Genomic DNA, 19472 nt, shown 5'->3' with positions numbered 1-19472 from the left:
AAAATAGAAAGATACTTTATTCTAAAAATTATTCCTACATTGACAGAGGAAAGTTGTTAGGATTGACACACTGATCAAATTTTTTAAAGGCACATAGGTAGTAAAATTATGATGAAATTGAACCTCAACAACTACTGTGACCAATTGCTTTTTTCAATCTTGACAGTTAAAATGGGAAAGTGGTTGAACATGTTAATGTTCAATGTCAATTTTGCCACCCACATGCATCTGCCTTAAGAGTCTTTTGTCAGTGAAATAGCATTTAGATAGGGAATATTCCATACTCACAACCTGACAGTAATCCTTTATGCCACTTCATTTTTTTTGTTACATTGCTAACATTTCCTTCTTCCATGACCTCTAACAGAAAACTTTATTTAGGATTATCCATGGCAAAGATTTAATATAAGAAAACAAAGAGTAAGAAAAGAATGAAAAGTTGTACTCTTGTCACTAGATGGCAGCAAGTATGGTAGCCAGAAAAAATCCAGAATAATAGATCATCCTGATAAAAATTTTCTGGATGTGGAAAAAACGAAAAAACTGGGACATCTGGCAAACTCTAATAGATGACATTTGGGAAGAATTCTTAATGCTTACATAGAAATCGTAATGAATTCATGGGGTAATACACTCATAAGGTGGCATTATCTTGATTATTTTTGGCACCATGTCCCCAACATATCACAAAGAACTTTTAGAACTTTTAGATTTGAGAACAGAACAGAAGTCTGTTATGAAAGTAGGTCAACTTATTCATTAATAATGTAGTGCTCCGCAGCTTACTGTTATTCTTATTATTGTATATAAATATGATTTGCATAGTTATTACCATTGTACTAGGTTTAAGTTTTACTTATTTCAATTGTGTCGGTTTTTTTTTTTTGTTCTTCTTTGTGTTTGTAAGACACGTGTACCCCTTAATCTCTACCCTGTCCCTTTGTTGAACCTGGACCTTTGCGATTGGCCAACGAAGAGGTCAGGTGGGTTTGGAAACCCAGGGGTATATATAGCAGAGACATATGTGACGCCAGGAGTTTGGTTCTTGTTCCTGTCGTCTGTGGTAGATCGTCGACGGTAAAAAAGTCATACAACGCCATTGAGAGAAGGAGAGACTTACCAAGTAGAAGGGGACAAAATCCAAGTGCATCCGTGTTGTGCGAAAAGGGGACCGAGTGAACTTTACAAGATACGAAGCTATATTACCCGATACATCGACGGGGACATATATTTCCCGAATAGGAAGAGACCTTGGTCCAACACCTGATGGTTTTTCAAGTACCGGATTCTCCTAGTGAGTAGTCTGATAAAAAGGATTCGTTCTTCGCGTGTTAATGTAACAGGTCCGGCCTGTGTACGCTAAAATAATTGAAAAGGGAGGAGGGAGAGTGAAGGGGTTAGGTGTTTTGTATTCGGACACGTGGTATTGTAACTTAGGTTTTGTTGAGAGTTTGTACGAGCTCTCAGTTGTAAACTCGAAACCCGTGTTGAATAAAGCAATATTTTTTGTAAGCCGGCTACATACGTTTTTTTTGTCTCAGCTTGATAGACTTCGGTCAAGCTTTGACTAAACAATAAACATATAAGGGTGGATCAAATATAAACTATAATTTTCTTTTAGAAATTTATTGATTAATAATATACACAAGTGAAAACTTTAGTTCTTCTCTACATATCCTCCTGCAAGCTCTACACACTTTTGCCAACGATTTTAAAGCTTCAATATCCCTCTCTCATAAAAAGATTGAGGGCAAGTTATGAGCCAATTGCGCACATGCTCCTCGACTTCTTCATTGCTTGCAAATCGTTTTCCTCCAAGTGATTCCTTCAAGGTGCGAACAAAAAATAGTCACAGGGGAACAAGTCTGGACTGTAAGAAGGGTGTTTGAGAGTTTCCCAGCCCATTTTGACCTGACCTGTTTTTGATTTCTGGTCAACAACCTTGAAACCAATTGGGCACTAATTTTTCTGAAGCCAAGATGATCAGTGATAATGGATTGAACACTCCCATAGCAGATACCCTCTTCTGATGAGGTTTCTTCAACAGTTAACCGGCAATCACATTCAATAAGCTCTTGAATGGCATGGATGTTGTCATCTGTAAGGGTTGTCATGAGCTTCATTTTTTGACACATTCTCGCCCACCCTTAAATTCTCTGGCCCATGTATATAGACAATTCTGAGATGGTGTACTGTCCCCAAACTGTGCTTTCAATCAACTAAAAATTTCTAAGGTTTAGCCCCCTCATTAGTTAAAAATTTTATGATGATGCGTTGTGCAACAGAAGAATGGCTTGGTCATGGCTGCACTGACGACAGAACCGAGTGCACTCATTAACCAAGCCAGTTCCCCCACTCCTCACAAATCAAACTTCAACTGCATTCTACATCATCATTTCTCAAAGTGGGCAATAATGCCCCCTTGTGGGCAATGAGTAAATCTAGGGAGTCGTTGGAGGCAGGATAATGAACAGTGACCAAAGGCAAAATTGGGGTCACTGAAAGCTGTTCCCTTTCCTCTGTTAAACTGATAAGGGAAAACATTGCATTTAATGATTTCTAGATGTTGAGAACAATGTATGGTAAGGGCACAAAGTGTAAGATTCATAGAAAAGTTTTCCTAAGAATATTTCCAATCCTTTCTCACACAAGTGAAAATGGGTTAGGAGGCATTGGGTATAACTTTATGGAACAAAGGGGGCGGTGGATTGAAAAAGTTTGGGAATCACTGCTCTACATCATCTAGCTAGAAACTGCATGGTAAGCAGAATAGCAAAATTACTGTTTATATTTGATCCACCCTTTTAGTTTCATAAGAAGTAACGATAAAAGAAATTGTTAAATCTACATATTTCGATTTTTTGGATAAGGATTCGATTTTTTTTCGATTTTTTTGATAACATCTTGCCAACATTAGCACACAAAAATGAACACTTTGACAGCATATTGATGAGCAGCCTAATGGTTTCAACTGCATGTTTGTAATTGTAGCAGCTTACCTACTGACGATATTACCAGATTTGTGATGCATAACAAACAGTACTTACTAAAGGTGGCAATTTTACTCAGGTTGAATCGTACTTTCCCCTATAAACAAAATATTTCACCATTGAAAATGAATAGAGTATTTAGGGACCAATGTAAAACAATGTATAAATGATAAAGACAAATAAATTTTAAACATATAAACAGTACTATACTGTTGTAATTATATCATACATTATTAATTATATATTGTATTTTAAATTTTTATTTATAATTTTGAAAAAATAAAATTATTTCATTAAAAAAAGTATTATAATAATAATTATTATTACTGCTACTGTTACTACTATTATAAAAGTATTAAAGTTTTCATTTTTATTTTTATTTTTTATAGTTTTAACCCAACTATTTTTTCTGCTCATCAGAGTAGCATCACTAAATGTATTTTTTATAAAGAAGATAGAATCATAACTGTCAGCAAAGATTGTGTAAGAAAAATTGTTGTTTTTTTTTCAAAAAAATATACTTTTATATTAAATTTTATTAAAGATATACATTTATAATGTTATAAATTGAATTATATATATATGTATATATATTTTTTTATTGTATTATAAATAATCTATATAAAATAAATTTCAGAATGTAATGACATTCATCAGCTTGGAATTTAAAATTTGATTGTGAATATGTTGTTTATATCTGATAAATTTCATAATATAAGGTGGATCAATAAATAACCAGCCAAAAGCAACAGTTGGTTGGTTTCTCAGCTGGTTATTTATTGATCCATTCTTACAATTTTGCATAACTTAATATAGTAGAACCCTGATTATCCAAAGTAATGTGGACTGATGCTACTTTGGATAACCAAAAACTTAGATAAAATAGATGGCCTTGGGCATTTCAGATTAAGAGTTATATCATTAAATATTTTATATTCATATCACTTTTAAGTCTCTTTTTTACACCTTAGTGAATTTAATCATATATAAGAACAACATTTTTTACATCATTTGCTATACAGCTATTAAGTACAATAGTTTTAAGAATAAAAATATGTATTATTGTAATTGCATTTTAATTTGAATGATTTATCTTACATTGAAATTAAATGATAGAAGTTAACAGGAAGAAATCATTTTATAATAAGTGTTATCATTTTTAACTTTCTTTCATGAATTATTGTGTAGTATATTCACTTACAGGTTTGGCTTGGTTCATCAGGGTTTTACTACATATGGGTGAAGGGAGCACCTTTCAACTGTTTGATATGAAAGCTTCTATATATAGAAGCTTTCATATATATATATATATAACATTTTTTGCAGATGTCTTTCATTTTATATTTTTGTATACATGTACATGTAAAATATTTGATTTTGGTATTGTCTGGTATCTTTTGTACTAGCATGAATTTGTTTCAAGTGATAGTAGGTCATTCAAAAATACCCCATGATGACATACAACTGAACACATAATGAAATTTAAAAAGAGATGTAGAAGTATTTTTAATAAATTTTAATACAATTTAAATGACATATATGGCATAACAATAACTTTCAGAAATTATATTTTTGTGTGATTGTCTTTTTCTGTTTCTTTATGATTAAAAAAGGGTTAATTTGCAAGTAATATCTCTTATTTCATATTAGAAATACTTTTTATAATGAGTAAAGTTTAGTCTTTTAATCCATTTTCTTCACAAACTGAACTTGGACATCATCAAATCACCTATAAGTAGTGTTTTGTAATCCAGACAATGGATTAAAGAAAAGAAACAAACAGAGTTAATCTATCTAACTATTAAAAGGTATCTTTGTTAAAAGATTTTCTCTTTTTTCTAATAGTAACAGATTGTGGCGCCCGTCGTCAACGGGCTGATTCGGATGATAGAGGGTGCAAAGAAAGGGAAAAAGCGAACTTTGAACTGGTCACCCACTTTCCGACCAACAGCTACTGGGAACAGATGTTAGGACAAGCGGTCAGTGCAAACAACTGTAACCTTCAATCGATGTCGAGCTGTATACACATTGTATTGTACTGTACATTACTGTATATATTCGTAAATAAAGGAAGTGATATTTAAAAAAAAAATTTTTTTTAATATTCCTTTCTTTATTTACGAATATATACAGTAGCTGTTGGTCAGAAAGTGGGTGACCAGTTCAAAGTTCGCTTTTTCCTTTTCTTTGTGCCCTCTATCGTTCAAATCGGCCCGTTGCCAATGGGCGCCACAAGATGTTACAGATAAATTTTCAAACTTTTAAGAATTTCAAGATATTCATATTTTTTCATTCATATTTTTTCTAATTCAGTAAATTTTGAAAAATACATTCAAATATATTTATTTCTAAGAAAACAGTTACATTTAAGTTGCTAAAAACTTCTATAAGTTGATAATATCTTAGATATAAAATTTAAACTTGCATAATTATTGACAAATACTATGTGTGAAATTTGGATAAATTTTATAAATTAAATGAAGAAAGCTGATATAAAAAATCATAAATGATTTTTTTATATGATTAATGTAAATATTAAGATGATAAATTTATGAGTTTGATTAATGTTTTTTGAATTATATGACATTATGTACTTTTTTAAATGAAAAATGGGTCTAAAATTTTATTATTAGTAAAAAAAAAAGTATATACTCAAATTACAGTTCAATATAGTAATTATAACAAACTATAAAAATCAGACTGCTATTGTATTTATTATATGGAACCACAGTTACAGTTGCCAAATAGACAGAGTCAATTTCCCAAAGTAGCTCTAAAATTTCCTCTAATTAAGGGATTTTGTTAAAAATTTCACTACAATAGTGTTAATATAATATAATAGATGAAATTTCTATGCTTATAGCTTAAATATCAAACAGTCAGATTCTTTATCAGGCTTAATTACTTAGTAATTTGGCTAGAGGTAGACAGTTAAATTGGCATCTCGCATTAAATCAAATAATTAGACATTTAATAAATGTAAAATACAGAGCATTTATAAAGGATAAAACCTTTATTGTTGCCTTTTCCTTCCTGTCATTGCACACCATCAGTAGTCCATCGAAAATTACAAAAAATTACGAAGACAACCTTCTTTATAGGCTACTACCTCCACAACAAACATGCAAAAATGGTAAAACTCTGGCGTTTCACCACTATCACAATAATAATGTAAATAAAATAACAGATTAATTTGTTATTTTATTTACAATATTATTATAATTATAAAATTATAATAATAAATTTAAAAAATTAAAAATAAAATTATAATCTATATTCTGGAAGGAAAGATTGACCCAGAGCAAGATTTGATCTGCTTACCATGCAGATGCATTGCTAGTTACACTACAGTACTTGGATGTCTGTTCAATCTTTGCTTCCAGACCAATTAATTTAGATATTTTGCTCTAAAAAGAACATTATTGAAATGTTCTTTTTAGAGAAAATAAGTTGTTATTTTCACTGAATGATTTGTTTTATTTCATAATTTTAAAACACTTAAGATATCTACTGTATTAATTATATAAACTAGTTGAAAGAAAAAACTTAAAACTTTTTTTTACTCCTTCCACTGTTTGGGCACTAAGAGAGTATTCTTTTTCTTACCAATTTTGGGTGTAATCAGGCCTACAATACATCTGGGTAATGAGCAGAGCTTTGGAATAGGGATCATGATCTTGACACTGGTTCTGGCTTTGCTCCAGCTCTGGCTCCGGCCAAACATTTAATTTTTAAGTACAATTGCTCGTGATAGGAGTACATTATTTAAATTATTTTGTTTTGTTAATTTATATATAATCTGTTCTATTACTTTATATAAATTTGTTATAAATGATAGAAACAGTTCTTTTGATTGCTTACAACAATATCTAATTTTAGCATTATTCTCAGATATATCAAACTATAATTAAAGAAGAAGAAATTATAGAAAAGGGAATGAGATATAAATAAGCAATTAACTAATAACTATAGTACTATTCACCACTTATTTACATCACTTCTACACCTGATTGAAAAGTGGCTTAGTCTGTTTTTACAATTGCCAGCTTATATCAGAAAAGTTAACAGTACTTAACATATAACCTAAATTAATGTTGCAACATTTTAATTATTATTTAAAAGCTACTAAAATATTGTTCATATTATGGTATTATTAATTATAGTTGATATAAATTAATTTTGTTTAATTCTGATAAAATAAACGAAATATTATGAATATATCCTTAGTAGTATGTCAGAAATAAAGTTGTTAGAACGTTTTTGGTTAGATTTACAAAATTTTTTAAATATTTACAAAGCAAAAAGCTAAAAACTTTCTTATAAAATCTGAAGAAATTAATATCTAAGCAAAAAAAAAGAAAACAGAACTTGAGCCAAGAATTTTTTAAAGTAATATGTAGTGATTTGTCAGTAAATTTATGTATATAGTTTTAATAATTTGTACTCTTTTGTTGTGTATTGGGTTTTAGTGTAAAAAAAAAAATTATTCACTGATGTGCATCACATTTTGTGAGGTGTCTGTAGCAGTTAGTGATTGGTTTGTGTTGTACACATGGGTTTTACCACGTGGTCAGTGTGGCGGGAGTATAAATGTAAGGGATACCACATGCAGGGCTCATTCTTTTTCTCTTCTCTGAGAATTGCTGCATTTGAAGAAGACGCGATAGGAAGAATACAAAGGGAAGAAAACCCCCATTTGTATTAGGGAGTGTAGGTGAGAATAAGTGATCAAGTAAAGAAGTGAATTCAATTATGAGGACAGTGTTAAGTATAACTGTGGTGCTAACTACAGAGAGTATTAAGGATTATAATTGATGGTCAAAATAAATTTGCCAGTTGACACAAAAGTAAAAGAAAGGAAGAAATTGAGGGATATGACCCGAAGACTCGACAAGGTTAAGTGGAATGGGAGTGGCGTACCACGCGGTGAAGAGGAAGCTCTTATGAATCAGCTAACAGTCAGTCTTGTAGTTAATCAATTGTATTAGTCCTAATTAATTAATTTCTGGGCACATTGTGAATTTAGTACCAATTCATAAGCAGAGGATGATTATTGTCGGTGAAGAAATTTTGTCAATTTTATGAAGGGGTGATGGAACACTCCATTAGTCTTATAGCAATTGTAATTGAACCTCAGAAATATATATGTTGTTGTCCACCAAATCTCATATAGTGTCTGATTTGTGTGTATGGCCCTTCATCGTCTTACCCCACATCAATGTGTACTCCAGTAATACCACAGAACTACAAATACATGGCTCTGGGCTCCAGCTCTAGTTCTAGCAAAAAAATGGAAGTTCTGACTGGCTCTGGCTTCAAAGCCCTGATGGTGGGGATGGGATTTGACATATTCTAACAATAATTCAGATAAAGATAAACAGAAAGTGTTTGTGTATATTATTTTTAATAAGTAGTACTAATAAATAAATTTTATTTAAATCTTTTTGATTAGAAGTCTGTTTTAGAATGATTTCCCCTTTTTAAATTTTTATTTTTATTAATGTCATATTTGTAGCTTCTATCATAAAATTTAAAAAATGCTATTTTTGAAGTAGTTAGAGTAGTAATTTATTGATTATATTTATTTTTATTTTACATAATTTATCTATTTATTATTACTTTTAGTGTCTTAAAATATGGTTATTAGAAGATGGTAATATTACTCAACAATTTACATTATTTGATTGTCATAAAGACTGGATTCTTTCATGTTCTTATAAAGATAATATTCTGGTAAGATTATTCATTTAAGATGTTTCTTGATTATACATAAACTGTTTATATTACTGTATTTACAATATATTTTGTAATTATATAAAATATTAAATTAAATATATTTTATTTTATTTATTATTATATGTTATTTATTTTTATTTTTTATTGTTAATATTTATTATTATTATTTATTTAGTATAAATTATTTTATATCTTTTTATGTAATATAATCTTCTTCTATTTTTATATATATAACCCATTCAACAGGAGTCCGTCCTTCCTTCCGTCCGTCCGTCCCGTAACCGTTTGATAACCGACACTAGAGGCGCCCCTATCGTGTGTCATATTTCAAACATTCAAATTAAATTAACAATTTTAATTATTATTTAAATTAACAATATAAATTATTATTATTCATTTGGCCAATAAATTATTATTTGGTCAATATAACAATATAAATAATTCAGTATATTTGTAATAGGAATTTATTATTGTCACGGAATGCCTGTAATGTTCACTAGGGGGCGAATAACGAAAAACCGGATAGATTTGAACCGCTACGATAAAACGATAAGTGAAATAGTTAAGCTAATATTTTAATATAATAATAGAAACCTTTCATGGCACGACCAAAGAAATACGCCACTGTGGGGGAACGTAAAGCTGCCACTGCTGCGAGACAAAGGGAGAGACGTGCGCAGGAAACATTACAGAGAATAGCACAATCAACACGTGGAGGCTTGCAGAATGAAACTCATGAGCTCAGATCTGCAATGTTGCACAGGCAGGCAGAAGCAAAACGACACAGAAGACAAAATGTCACAACAAGGCAAATTGATTCCAAATAATTATACTTTTTTTTCCCAACAATGTTGTGTATACAGAAGTTTTATGATGGGATAAATGATGGAATACAGAACACAGCTAAAGAATATCTTCAGTCTGTAATACAGAAATACTATTTGCTGTGTATTGATCTGTTAACATTACTTTTTAACATGAACATTTGTATATATTTATACTTGATTTTTTAATCATATTAATTCTATTTATTTGAACAATTTTGAGTAAAGAATAGATTCACTTTCTCATGTACAAATACTGTTGGCTGTTTGTGTATTGATATTTTAAGTTTAGTTTCTAAGATGAAGAATTGTATACATTTATATATATTAACTGCATCAAACTTTTAAACATTAAGCGCACACAACTTTCATATATTAAGTGCATTAAACATGCCTCAGGAATTTGTAATGCTGCTGGAACGCCCACTAGGGGGCGTCCCGGGCTACTAGTTATATATAAGGTGTAATATACTGATTATAAGTTTGTAAGGCCGGGTCCATATTAGTAAAAATTTGCATTGTGCATTGAATGTAGAATTTGGCACAAATAATTTTGTGCCAAATTCTACATTCAAAGTTTACGTGGAAATAAATTCAAACGAGTCTGAATTTATTTCCACAAACTTTTGTGTTATGTGCTTTGCATCAGCACTCAAGCTGTGCATGGTAACTTGTTTATTCTTGCTTTAGCACTTTTAATTGACAGATATTAAAAGACTGCTCTACTTTTTTTTGGTCAACTGTTTAATTTTGTAAATTATAGTGATGAAGTTAAACAAAGAGAATATGATACTCAAGATTAATTCAGACATAGTCTCACAATAGCAATAACACTAACTCCAGTCACTGGCATAAAAAATCAAGTATCTGTAAGTGAAAATCTCACATGCATCTACAGTAATACTTTGACTTACGCTACCCCGACTTATGCGAACCTGGAGTTACATGATTTTCAAATCTCGTCGATTTGTCTTTTGTTTGAGTGCCATGCAGCTCTTGATTACTCACTCCCCCCACACTATTCTTCGGCTTACATGTTTGGATGTGTCGCGCGGAATCGACACATAGCTACATTTTGTGTTATTTAATTCTGTGTTTGTTATATCTATGGAGACTCGAGAGACTCTATGTGGTGGTTTCTTGTAACCGTGAATGAATCAAAAGACGAGATAAGATTAACGAGAACATTTATTAGCTTACATACATCCGACTTGGATTTTAGACAAATTGCGAAATTATATCCTGACTTATGCGAATTCGACTTATGCGGTTATCGCTCGGTCCTACCTATCGCGTAAGTTCGGGGTATCACTGTACATTACAATACTGGTTAGGCACAAATCCCTTTGATGTCTTTCCAAAAACCAACAGCAAACAGATTGTGTGCATTTCTGAGCAGCATGTATGTCCATACTTATACAAATCTGTTCACATGTGCAGATTTTCACCAAATATAACACAACACAATTTTTACTAATGTGGACCCAACTTAATATGGTAATTATCTTTAATTGAGAAAGGTAAGATTAGGATTTGATTTTATACAGTAATTTGGTATAACCATTATATGTAATAACAGTTATCAAAAATTAGCAGTACTTTACCTTAATGAATATAACCTGCAGAAAATTGCTAGAATGAAAAATAAGACCTTTACATAACTGCATCACTACATATTCCATGCCTATGGAGCAATGGCTGTTCTATGGGCACATGTTTGTAATTGCAATTTAAAATTTACACATAAAATGTGGCATATCTATGGAAAATAACACATGTGGCAAGCACTAAAATTGCACCCTTGTCCAAACATCTGACATCCATCTTTCAGAAAACTTTACCATAAAATAGTTCAAAAATATCAGTTAAGTTCTTAATCTTATAGTTGATAAATTACAATTGCACCTTCCTTTCTTTTACTGATGCAAATTGGTCTATGATGTGGTCAAAGTCAGTTTTTTCATTTTTTTTTTTTCCTCTCTCTCTACACTCAGCATAACAAGATCACAGTCTTCCTTGACTCTTTTGATGCTCTCAAATACAAAAGTATTAGTTTTAACTTGCTGAATGATCTCTCACAGCTGGCAATGGTGTGCATTATCTGAAATGCAAAGATTGGGAAAGATGCTCCCATCTCTATAAATTTGAGGTCTTTGCATCTTGATATTTTAATGTTGCTCTGACTTGATAGTAGTATCCTGCAATTAAAAATTTCTTTTATATAGCTGCTGTCCATCAACATCAGAGTTGTACAATTCACCCAAATTTTCACACTTCTTTAGGTTGTTATTGTCAGTAATAGCACTGTACACAGTCCCTTGACTTCAAGAAGGAACCCAAACCTAGCACCTGTGTCTTGCAAATGAACAAACCATTAATTCATTTTGCTGTGAAGACAGCCAAATGTTTTCTTCATGATTCTTTTCATTTCCTCCTTGGCTGTTAACCCAGTGTCTCTCAAGTTTTCATCAGCAATTTGTTTTTTTCATATCCAATGTCTTTCATATTTAATATTCCATTCTTGATAGACACCTTTGAGTGATTCACTGACCAACATTTCTCTTTCATCATCAAAATGGTCTCAGAAGACTTAAATCCAGGGCAACATCATGGAAGTTTATGCTAGAATTCTACAGCCTTTTTTGAACATGGTCAATGTGAATGAATACTTTGTTCCAAGTTCTTAGCAAAGTCAGGAAATTGTAATTCAGTGTATGGTTATACAACTGGCTTGCATCACTTCTTGTTTCACTGCTCTCGTTTTCATCATCTGTCATGTCTTGAAGAACTTGAAGTATCTCCTCAAGGTACTTGACAGTTTCACTGCTTCTGTCCTTGCACTCCACCTGGTTCAGACTGCAAATTAACAACCACAGGCATGATGTTTTACAGTTTTTTCTAGAACTATTTTTACTTAATAATTTAAATAAATGGTTTAACAATTCAGCCATCATAGTGTTTTTCACCCATGAAATAAAAGACAAATCATATACCTGAAGAAAATTATTTTATCACTATCCAAAAATATCATATGTGACTTTTTATTAAATTGCTTAGTGGTGCCTAGGGCACAAATACTACCTTATCTTATCATACCTTAAGTAAGCCACTGCATATAATATTGCTATTGCATAATCCACATTTTCTTTCATCTTGTCTTTTAAACACAAATAACCTGGAGGTAACATACATGAAAATATGATATTTTATTAGTGTATTGTTTATATTACATTTTCAAATGCAATGTATGCAGTTCGAAGTAAAAGTAATTGTTCATGCTAAGTCTGCTGCTGTTTTCAGTTATAAAAATTGATTTTTTCAACATGAGTCTGTCTAGATTTTCGTCTGAGTCTGCATGAAATTTTTTGGAGGAAAATAAATTGTACATTTAGGAAACTTGGCTCAAATGAATGAATCTAAAAGTTGGTTAACTTGTGACGATGATATTTGTTCAGCTTGTTGCATCGTTTGCCAAAGGCATGCCAATTGCAAGAAGTATGAAAAAAGAAGTGCATCTTCTCATTTACCTTCTGCTTCCCCTGGTCATTGCATTGACCAATGAAGCTATTTCCAAAGATAGAAACCCTAGATGACATGAGGATAATTCTTTGAGTAAAAGAGAATATATTTATTTATATATATATATATATATTTTATTCTTGCTTTCTGTGAAAACAGAATGCAAGAATTAGGTCCCCCTGTTTCCAGACTATTTAGAGAATTTTTACATAGGTCTAAAAATATGTTTGATTTCACGCAAAAATGCAAAAAACCACATCTGCGTCCATAAATCTTGCATGCTGCTTTCTCTTAACACTTCCATTGTTAACACTTTCATGTTAACACTTCCATTGTTAAGGAATACACTTTTTTCTTCCCCCATGGTACCTTACTAAATGTGGTAGCCTACTAAAACACAGTCAAAAATGCAAAAAACCGCATCTAAAATAGTACAATAGAAGCCAAGTTCTTCAGGGTGAGCCTTAATCCTCTCCCTCTCCCCCACGGGGGGGGGTAATTTCGAAAAATCCCTTCTTAGTGTGTGTTCTTGTGACATACCCTAACTGTGTACCAAATTTCAACCTTCAACTCCTAATTGTTTGGGCTTTGCGATTATTATTATTATCAACCCATCTTGATTATATATATAGATAAGATTACAAATTTATTTTGTAAAATAAATGCACAATAAAAGCATGCATATAAATGGAAAATTTTCAGGTTTCTTTTGAAAGATTGATTCTGGATTTTCCAATTGTTTTCCATTCTTAAGCATAATATTTATTAATTAATGAATATACTGTACCTCGCTCATAATGTAAATCCTTAATTTTTCTGAAACAAAAATAAGTTTTATAAAGTATTCAAAACAGAATTGAAATTGGGAGAAATTTTGTATTGTCCCATCACTGATGTAAACTAATGAAAATAAATTACAAATAAAAATCTATGATAGATAGCTGCAGAGGCATATTTTAAGTTGACATCTTATAGTTAGTTAGTAAAAACTTTCAAGCTTTAGAGAGGTTTCCACATCATTTGCATTCAGGCATAATCCCTGAACTTTTGGCTATTGCTACATGCTTGGGTGATCTGAATATTTCTGATTATTCTAGCTTGATTCCACATGATTTCTGTATCCTCTGCAGTTGCAGAACAAGCGAACACTACTATTACCTGTGTTCACATCTTATCTATGTTCATACAGTTTCTGCGCAAGGTTCCTGCTAGTGTAATCCATTAGGCTACACTTCCAAGTTGCTACACTGCTGGCCATTAAAAACGCTACACCAGAAAGGAAAGTAAATAGCAGAATCATATTTATTGTACACATACAGTATAATGGAAAGAAGTCATGATTAAATTGACAGGTAATTTTGAGGTGCAGAGCATCCATCCAGCATGTTGTACCTTTCATGCAAATTTTGCATTTGTTGCATGCCACCTTCATGGTATAGCAATTTTAATGGCCGGCAATGTATTCCTAGCTGATACTATATTAACTCTAGCTTTGTGCTCCTCTCGAATCCTGTCCTTATTGTTCTGCAACAATCAATAAATAGTGAGATTTTGTTTATATACTAGTTTAGTCATGTGATGCCACAAACTTCTTTATTTAACTCATCCTATATTGAACATCTTGATTGATAAGATAGATCAACTACTACTTAATTATTACATCATGGCAAATGTTTACTATAGGTCAGTATATAAAAGTAATATAGCACAATGTTTTTCATCAATGACTAGCCTCTTCTGTATCACATGATCATTTTCCCAGAGTTTTGGTTTAAAAATGATTGTAAGAAAAGCTCTTTTTTTTTTTAATACATAGTCATTAGCAGTATGGCTACTAGTGATTGTAACTTAGTCAACTTTTTAAAACAATTATGTATTAGATATGTGTCTCTGATTTAATAAAAGGACATTTCTTTTTATCATTTCCAATTATCATCCATGATTACAACATAGGAAATATGATTTGATGCAAATTTTGAGAAGCACAGTTCAAAAGTATGCCCAACCTTAACTGAATTTATTTTAAGGCCATAATAAGTTAAGAAAAGTCTATACTTTAATGGGTAAATACATAAAATGGATCAGTAAAAAAAAGAAAAAGTAAACAGAATAATGTTGCTTATAACACTGTCAACTGTCAGATGTTTTAGTATTATTTACTTAAATTTAAATATTTTTCTGCCCTTTTTACAATTACAAGACAATTTTATAAAGAAAATATTTAAAATTAGAATTGATGATTTGTATTAATTTTTTTAATAAATATATTTCTAGGCTACTTGCTCTCAAGACTGCACAGTAAAATTATGGAATATTGAAACGATGGAAAATGTCAGTACGCTTACTGGTTTAAATGCTCCAGTTAAATATGTGACTTTGGAGGTTAGTTATAATTTTATTGATGATTAAATGATATATCAATAATTTGTATAATTATAACAAATTTTTTGTAAATTTGCTTTTTTCAACAAACACATAACCATTAACTATGCAGTAAATATTTACTCCAATATGTAAAACACAGTTTTAAAATTTGTCTTATTCCAAAAATGGAATGTTGTAAAACTGCTTTAGAATTGTTCTTTTTTGGACTGCAATTTGAAAAAAATGTAGACCTATAAATTCCCACTGTCCTTTCTTAATCTTGAGAACAAAGTTAGATAGATGAAAGCCAAGACTAGCTGAGAGGCAGGAGGCTCTGATTAACTATACCTAAACTCCTGATGCAAACTGAAAATCACATTATTTCAATTCAAAACTTTTCCCCTGAAAGAAGTTTAATAGATGACCAGTATGACTCTATTGCTAACAGGAAAAGTATGTTGTACAGGGGCAAGACACTCGAGGTGACAATTTGAGGTGGAGAGCATATACAGTGAAACCTCCATTAATGGAGACTCCTGAATAGCAGATGCCTCTACCTAATGGACATTTTTACAATCCTCAGACCCTTCAAATAGGACATCTATTATATTTACCTCTAAATAGTGGACACTATAAATAATAAATGCTGTTATCCATAACCAACCTTATGAAAACACAATGTCTCATATTCAATATTCTGAAAAATAATTAATTATGTATGAAATAATTTAAAATGAAAACAAAGAATTGATTAAAATACTCTTTCAATGACAAATTTTGACAATAGGCATCAAATAAAGACTGGCTTAAAATAGGAATAGGGGAGGAGGGCAGGTTATAAGAAGTCAAACAATATTCTTTATCTGTTAGAGAAGTTTAATCTGATTAAGTTGTCAATCAGCATTTATTGTTATACATATTAATGTTATTAAACTTCTGTCTTATTGTTGAAATTAAGCTTATGATACCAAAAACTATAAACTTTTTTGAATAACTTTGAAAAACTTTTTAGTTTTCAAAGTATTCCAGCTTTCAAAATATTTCTTGGCTTGTATAATAATCTTTTTTCATGATTTCAAATTGCAATCAGAATTGATTTGAAATTATTCTAGTTTACTAAATTACTTGATTTTTGAATTAGTTTGTAGCTAACGTAAATTTTGATGATAGAGATGAGTTTTTAAAAATTGTAAATGCTAGTAACAAGTAAAATTTTTAAGTCCAACCCCACTCAAGATATGACACATGACCCGTTCAGCCTTTAACCACCAAAATTTTATAGCATCAATGCCCTTTATATACAAATTACCATGCCAAATTAATTTCACTTCATAATCTTTACCTCATTCCCATCCTGAGATATTAAACAAAATAGACACACACAGAAAACTTTTTCTTTCATTTTCACAGTCTCAAAATGTTGAGTTTGCAAAAATTCCAGAGGGTCAAATTTGATATGATTACAATACTTTTCCATGTGTTATATATATATATAACAGCCAGGATAGTACATTTACATGCATCCAAAGTTATTTTTAATAAATTTACTAATTTTAAATTTCATATAACAAGCTAAGATGTATTAAAATTTTATAATTTATTTCTTAGGATAACTATGTAATTGCTGGAACAGTAGATGGAAGTATTGGAATTTGGACAAAATTTGGTGATACTGTTACTTCAATTTCTGCATTGACTGACCATAATTTAAATTTGGAGCCAGCTTATATTTTGAATAAAGGTAATATATTAATAGAAATTTTTAAATTTATTTATTTGATAGATTGATTAATATTAACAAAAACGACTTACTTCTGCTGTAAACCAAAACAGTGCTTATTTCAAAATATTAACATAAGTAATATTAACAAAAAATTAATTGTACAAACTAATGAATTGTTCAAATAGTGTGACCCCAATTTACAAATACTCAAATACTTAGCCCATTGTATCAAATTCTTATATTCTGTTTTTTCTTTGTCACTCTCTCTTCAATTTATGAGACAAAATACTGAGTACAATAAGCATCAATTGATATTTATGAGAAGATATATCGTAATCATGAGTGCATTGAGATTGAAATTCTTGCACCTCTGATTAGATGGCTCATACATTCCAGTCTCCAGTTCCTTTATTTCATTCACATTCTGCTTTGTTCCTAGAAGTAATACTATTCATTCCAATGCAGTAATGCAATTTAATGAAAAGACAATAAATAAACAGAAAACAAGTAAAATAAAGTGAAATAAAATTGTAATCATGATAGAAAGATCTGTAATATAAAGTTCATTAAATTGCTTTTGTTTTTTATCATTAGTTAAAATTTTTCAATCTCCTGAAAATGATGCAGAGTTGACACAGTAACTTTCAACAAGACAACTGGTAAACTGAATGTAGTTATACAGGTAACCCCCATATAACACGGCACTTCTATAGCACGGATTCGCTCTAACACGGTTCGAGAATTGGTACCATCCCCCGTATAACACGGTACTTTTATAGCACGGATTCACTCTGACACGGTTCGAGAATTGGGTAAAACCCTCGTACAACAGGAAATGTAATAAATTTTTACATACTTAAGTAATAATAGTTCACGAAAATTATTATTTTCGTGAACTATTAGTACTTAAGTATGTAAATTTTCTCTTCTCGCCTTCTGTCGATACACGTGGTCCTTCTCGAAACTTGTTTCAATGTTGCCAGATCGCGACGCTTCTGCTTCTGATGTTGCCGAATGTTTTTCCCTTATTCCATACTTGCTTTATTCTTCATAAGTGCTTAGCACCATATAAGGAAATTTATAAAGACCTTTTAACTAGAAGCAAGCAATCTAAAATTACATACATTTTGCAAAAGGTAAAGCATGGATCTGAAGATAATGCAGAAAAATGCTCAGAGGATAAGGATAACTTGCCAAAAAGAAAACGCTCTCGGTTAATTAATAGTGTTTTTAGTGATGACGAAGAAAACATTGTTTAATTTATATTAATATGTATCATTCTAAAAAATTTTAATGAAGATATTTATCGTAATTATGAAAATATACTAGCATGTTTTTTAATTTTTGGAACCTAACCCTCCTTTTTGTATTAGTTCTTTGTTTCGTATAACACGGATTCGCATAACACGGCAATTTTTTGGAACGTAACTACCGTGTTATACGGGGGTTACCTGTATTTATTTAACACATTAACATGCTGAAGGAAAGTATAAAACATACACATTCATAGAAGCACAGTTAATACATGTAATTGCTCCAGATTCTTTAAAGAAAGCTTTTTTTAGTTTTAAGGGAGGAGGAGTGCCAGAATAGGTGTCAACAAAAGCTGAAAGAGAAGATTGCCATCTTTTTATTCTGTCAATAGCCTGGAGAACAGCAAGCAATCAAATAATGGTACAAGATTGTTTGCTATGCTTTCAATTAGTTGTATGTTCTTTGAAACTTAGCAAAAAGTTGTTATTGAGAACAAATCATACAGGAACACTCCTTTTGATGGAAAAAGTAGATTTATTTTCTATGATTTACAGCAGATAATCATTTTGGGCTCTATGCTCCTCTTCAGTCATTATTTTATTATATTGACTGTTTTATTATTTTATTATAAATCAGTAAAACTATATAAGAAATTACATAATGTGTTTAACACTTACCCTGCTACGAACGTATTATTACGTTTCAGGAAGTCTTCGGTAAAACACGAAAAACGTAATATTACATTCTTCCACATATCAAGTTATTTTTAGCTTTAAAATGTAACATTATGTTTTTAGCAATGAAAATACAATTTCTATGTGTATTGTAGTGTGTCTGTTAATAAATAATTAGCACAATTTGTTTAGAAATTTGAAATATAAGCGATTTTTTACAACCGTGATCATCATCTGATTTAAAGTTTCGTCGCCATGTTTTGCAAGCGAATTTCGAATCATTTTATTTTTTATATGAGTTAAGTTAAATATGGCACATTAACGTACTAACTAATAATTGTTTGAATTGATTAATAAAAAATCAACAAATATATTGCCAATTATATTG

At 30.8% G+C, this 19472-nt stretch overlaps 1 protein-coding gene across 1 annotated transcript in view; it reads left to right on the top strand.

The window, feature by feature from the left end:
- Window positions 1–19472, top strand: part of LOC111630890 — a 91970-nt gene that overhangs the window by 51993 nt on the left and 20505 nt on the right. The window contains exons 10-13 of the mRNA XM_023375049.1: window positions 3380–3473; window positions 8616–8723; window positions 15344–15451; window positions 17042–17174. Coding sequence (XP_023230817.1) covers window positions 3380–3473; window positions 8616–8723; window positions 15344–15451; window positions 17042–17174 — 443 coding nt within the window. The remainder of the gene's footprint in view (window positions 1–3379; window positions 3474–8615; window positions 8724–15343; window positions 15452–17041; window positions 17175–19472) is intronic.

Source organism: Centruroides sculpturatus, unplaced genomic scaffold, assembly GCF_000671375.1.
Source record: "Centruroides sculpturatus isolate CEXI.00-Female unplaced genomic scaffold, Cexi_2.0 scaffold347, whole genome shotgun sequence".
Lineage (NCBI taxonomy): Eukaryota > Metazoa > Arthropoda > Arachnida > Scorpiones > Buthidae > Centruroides > Centruroides sculpturatus.
Note: the sequence above shows the minus strand (reverse complement) of the source record. Positions and strands in the feature narration are given on the sequence as shown.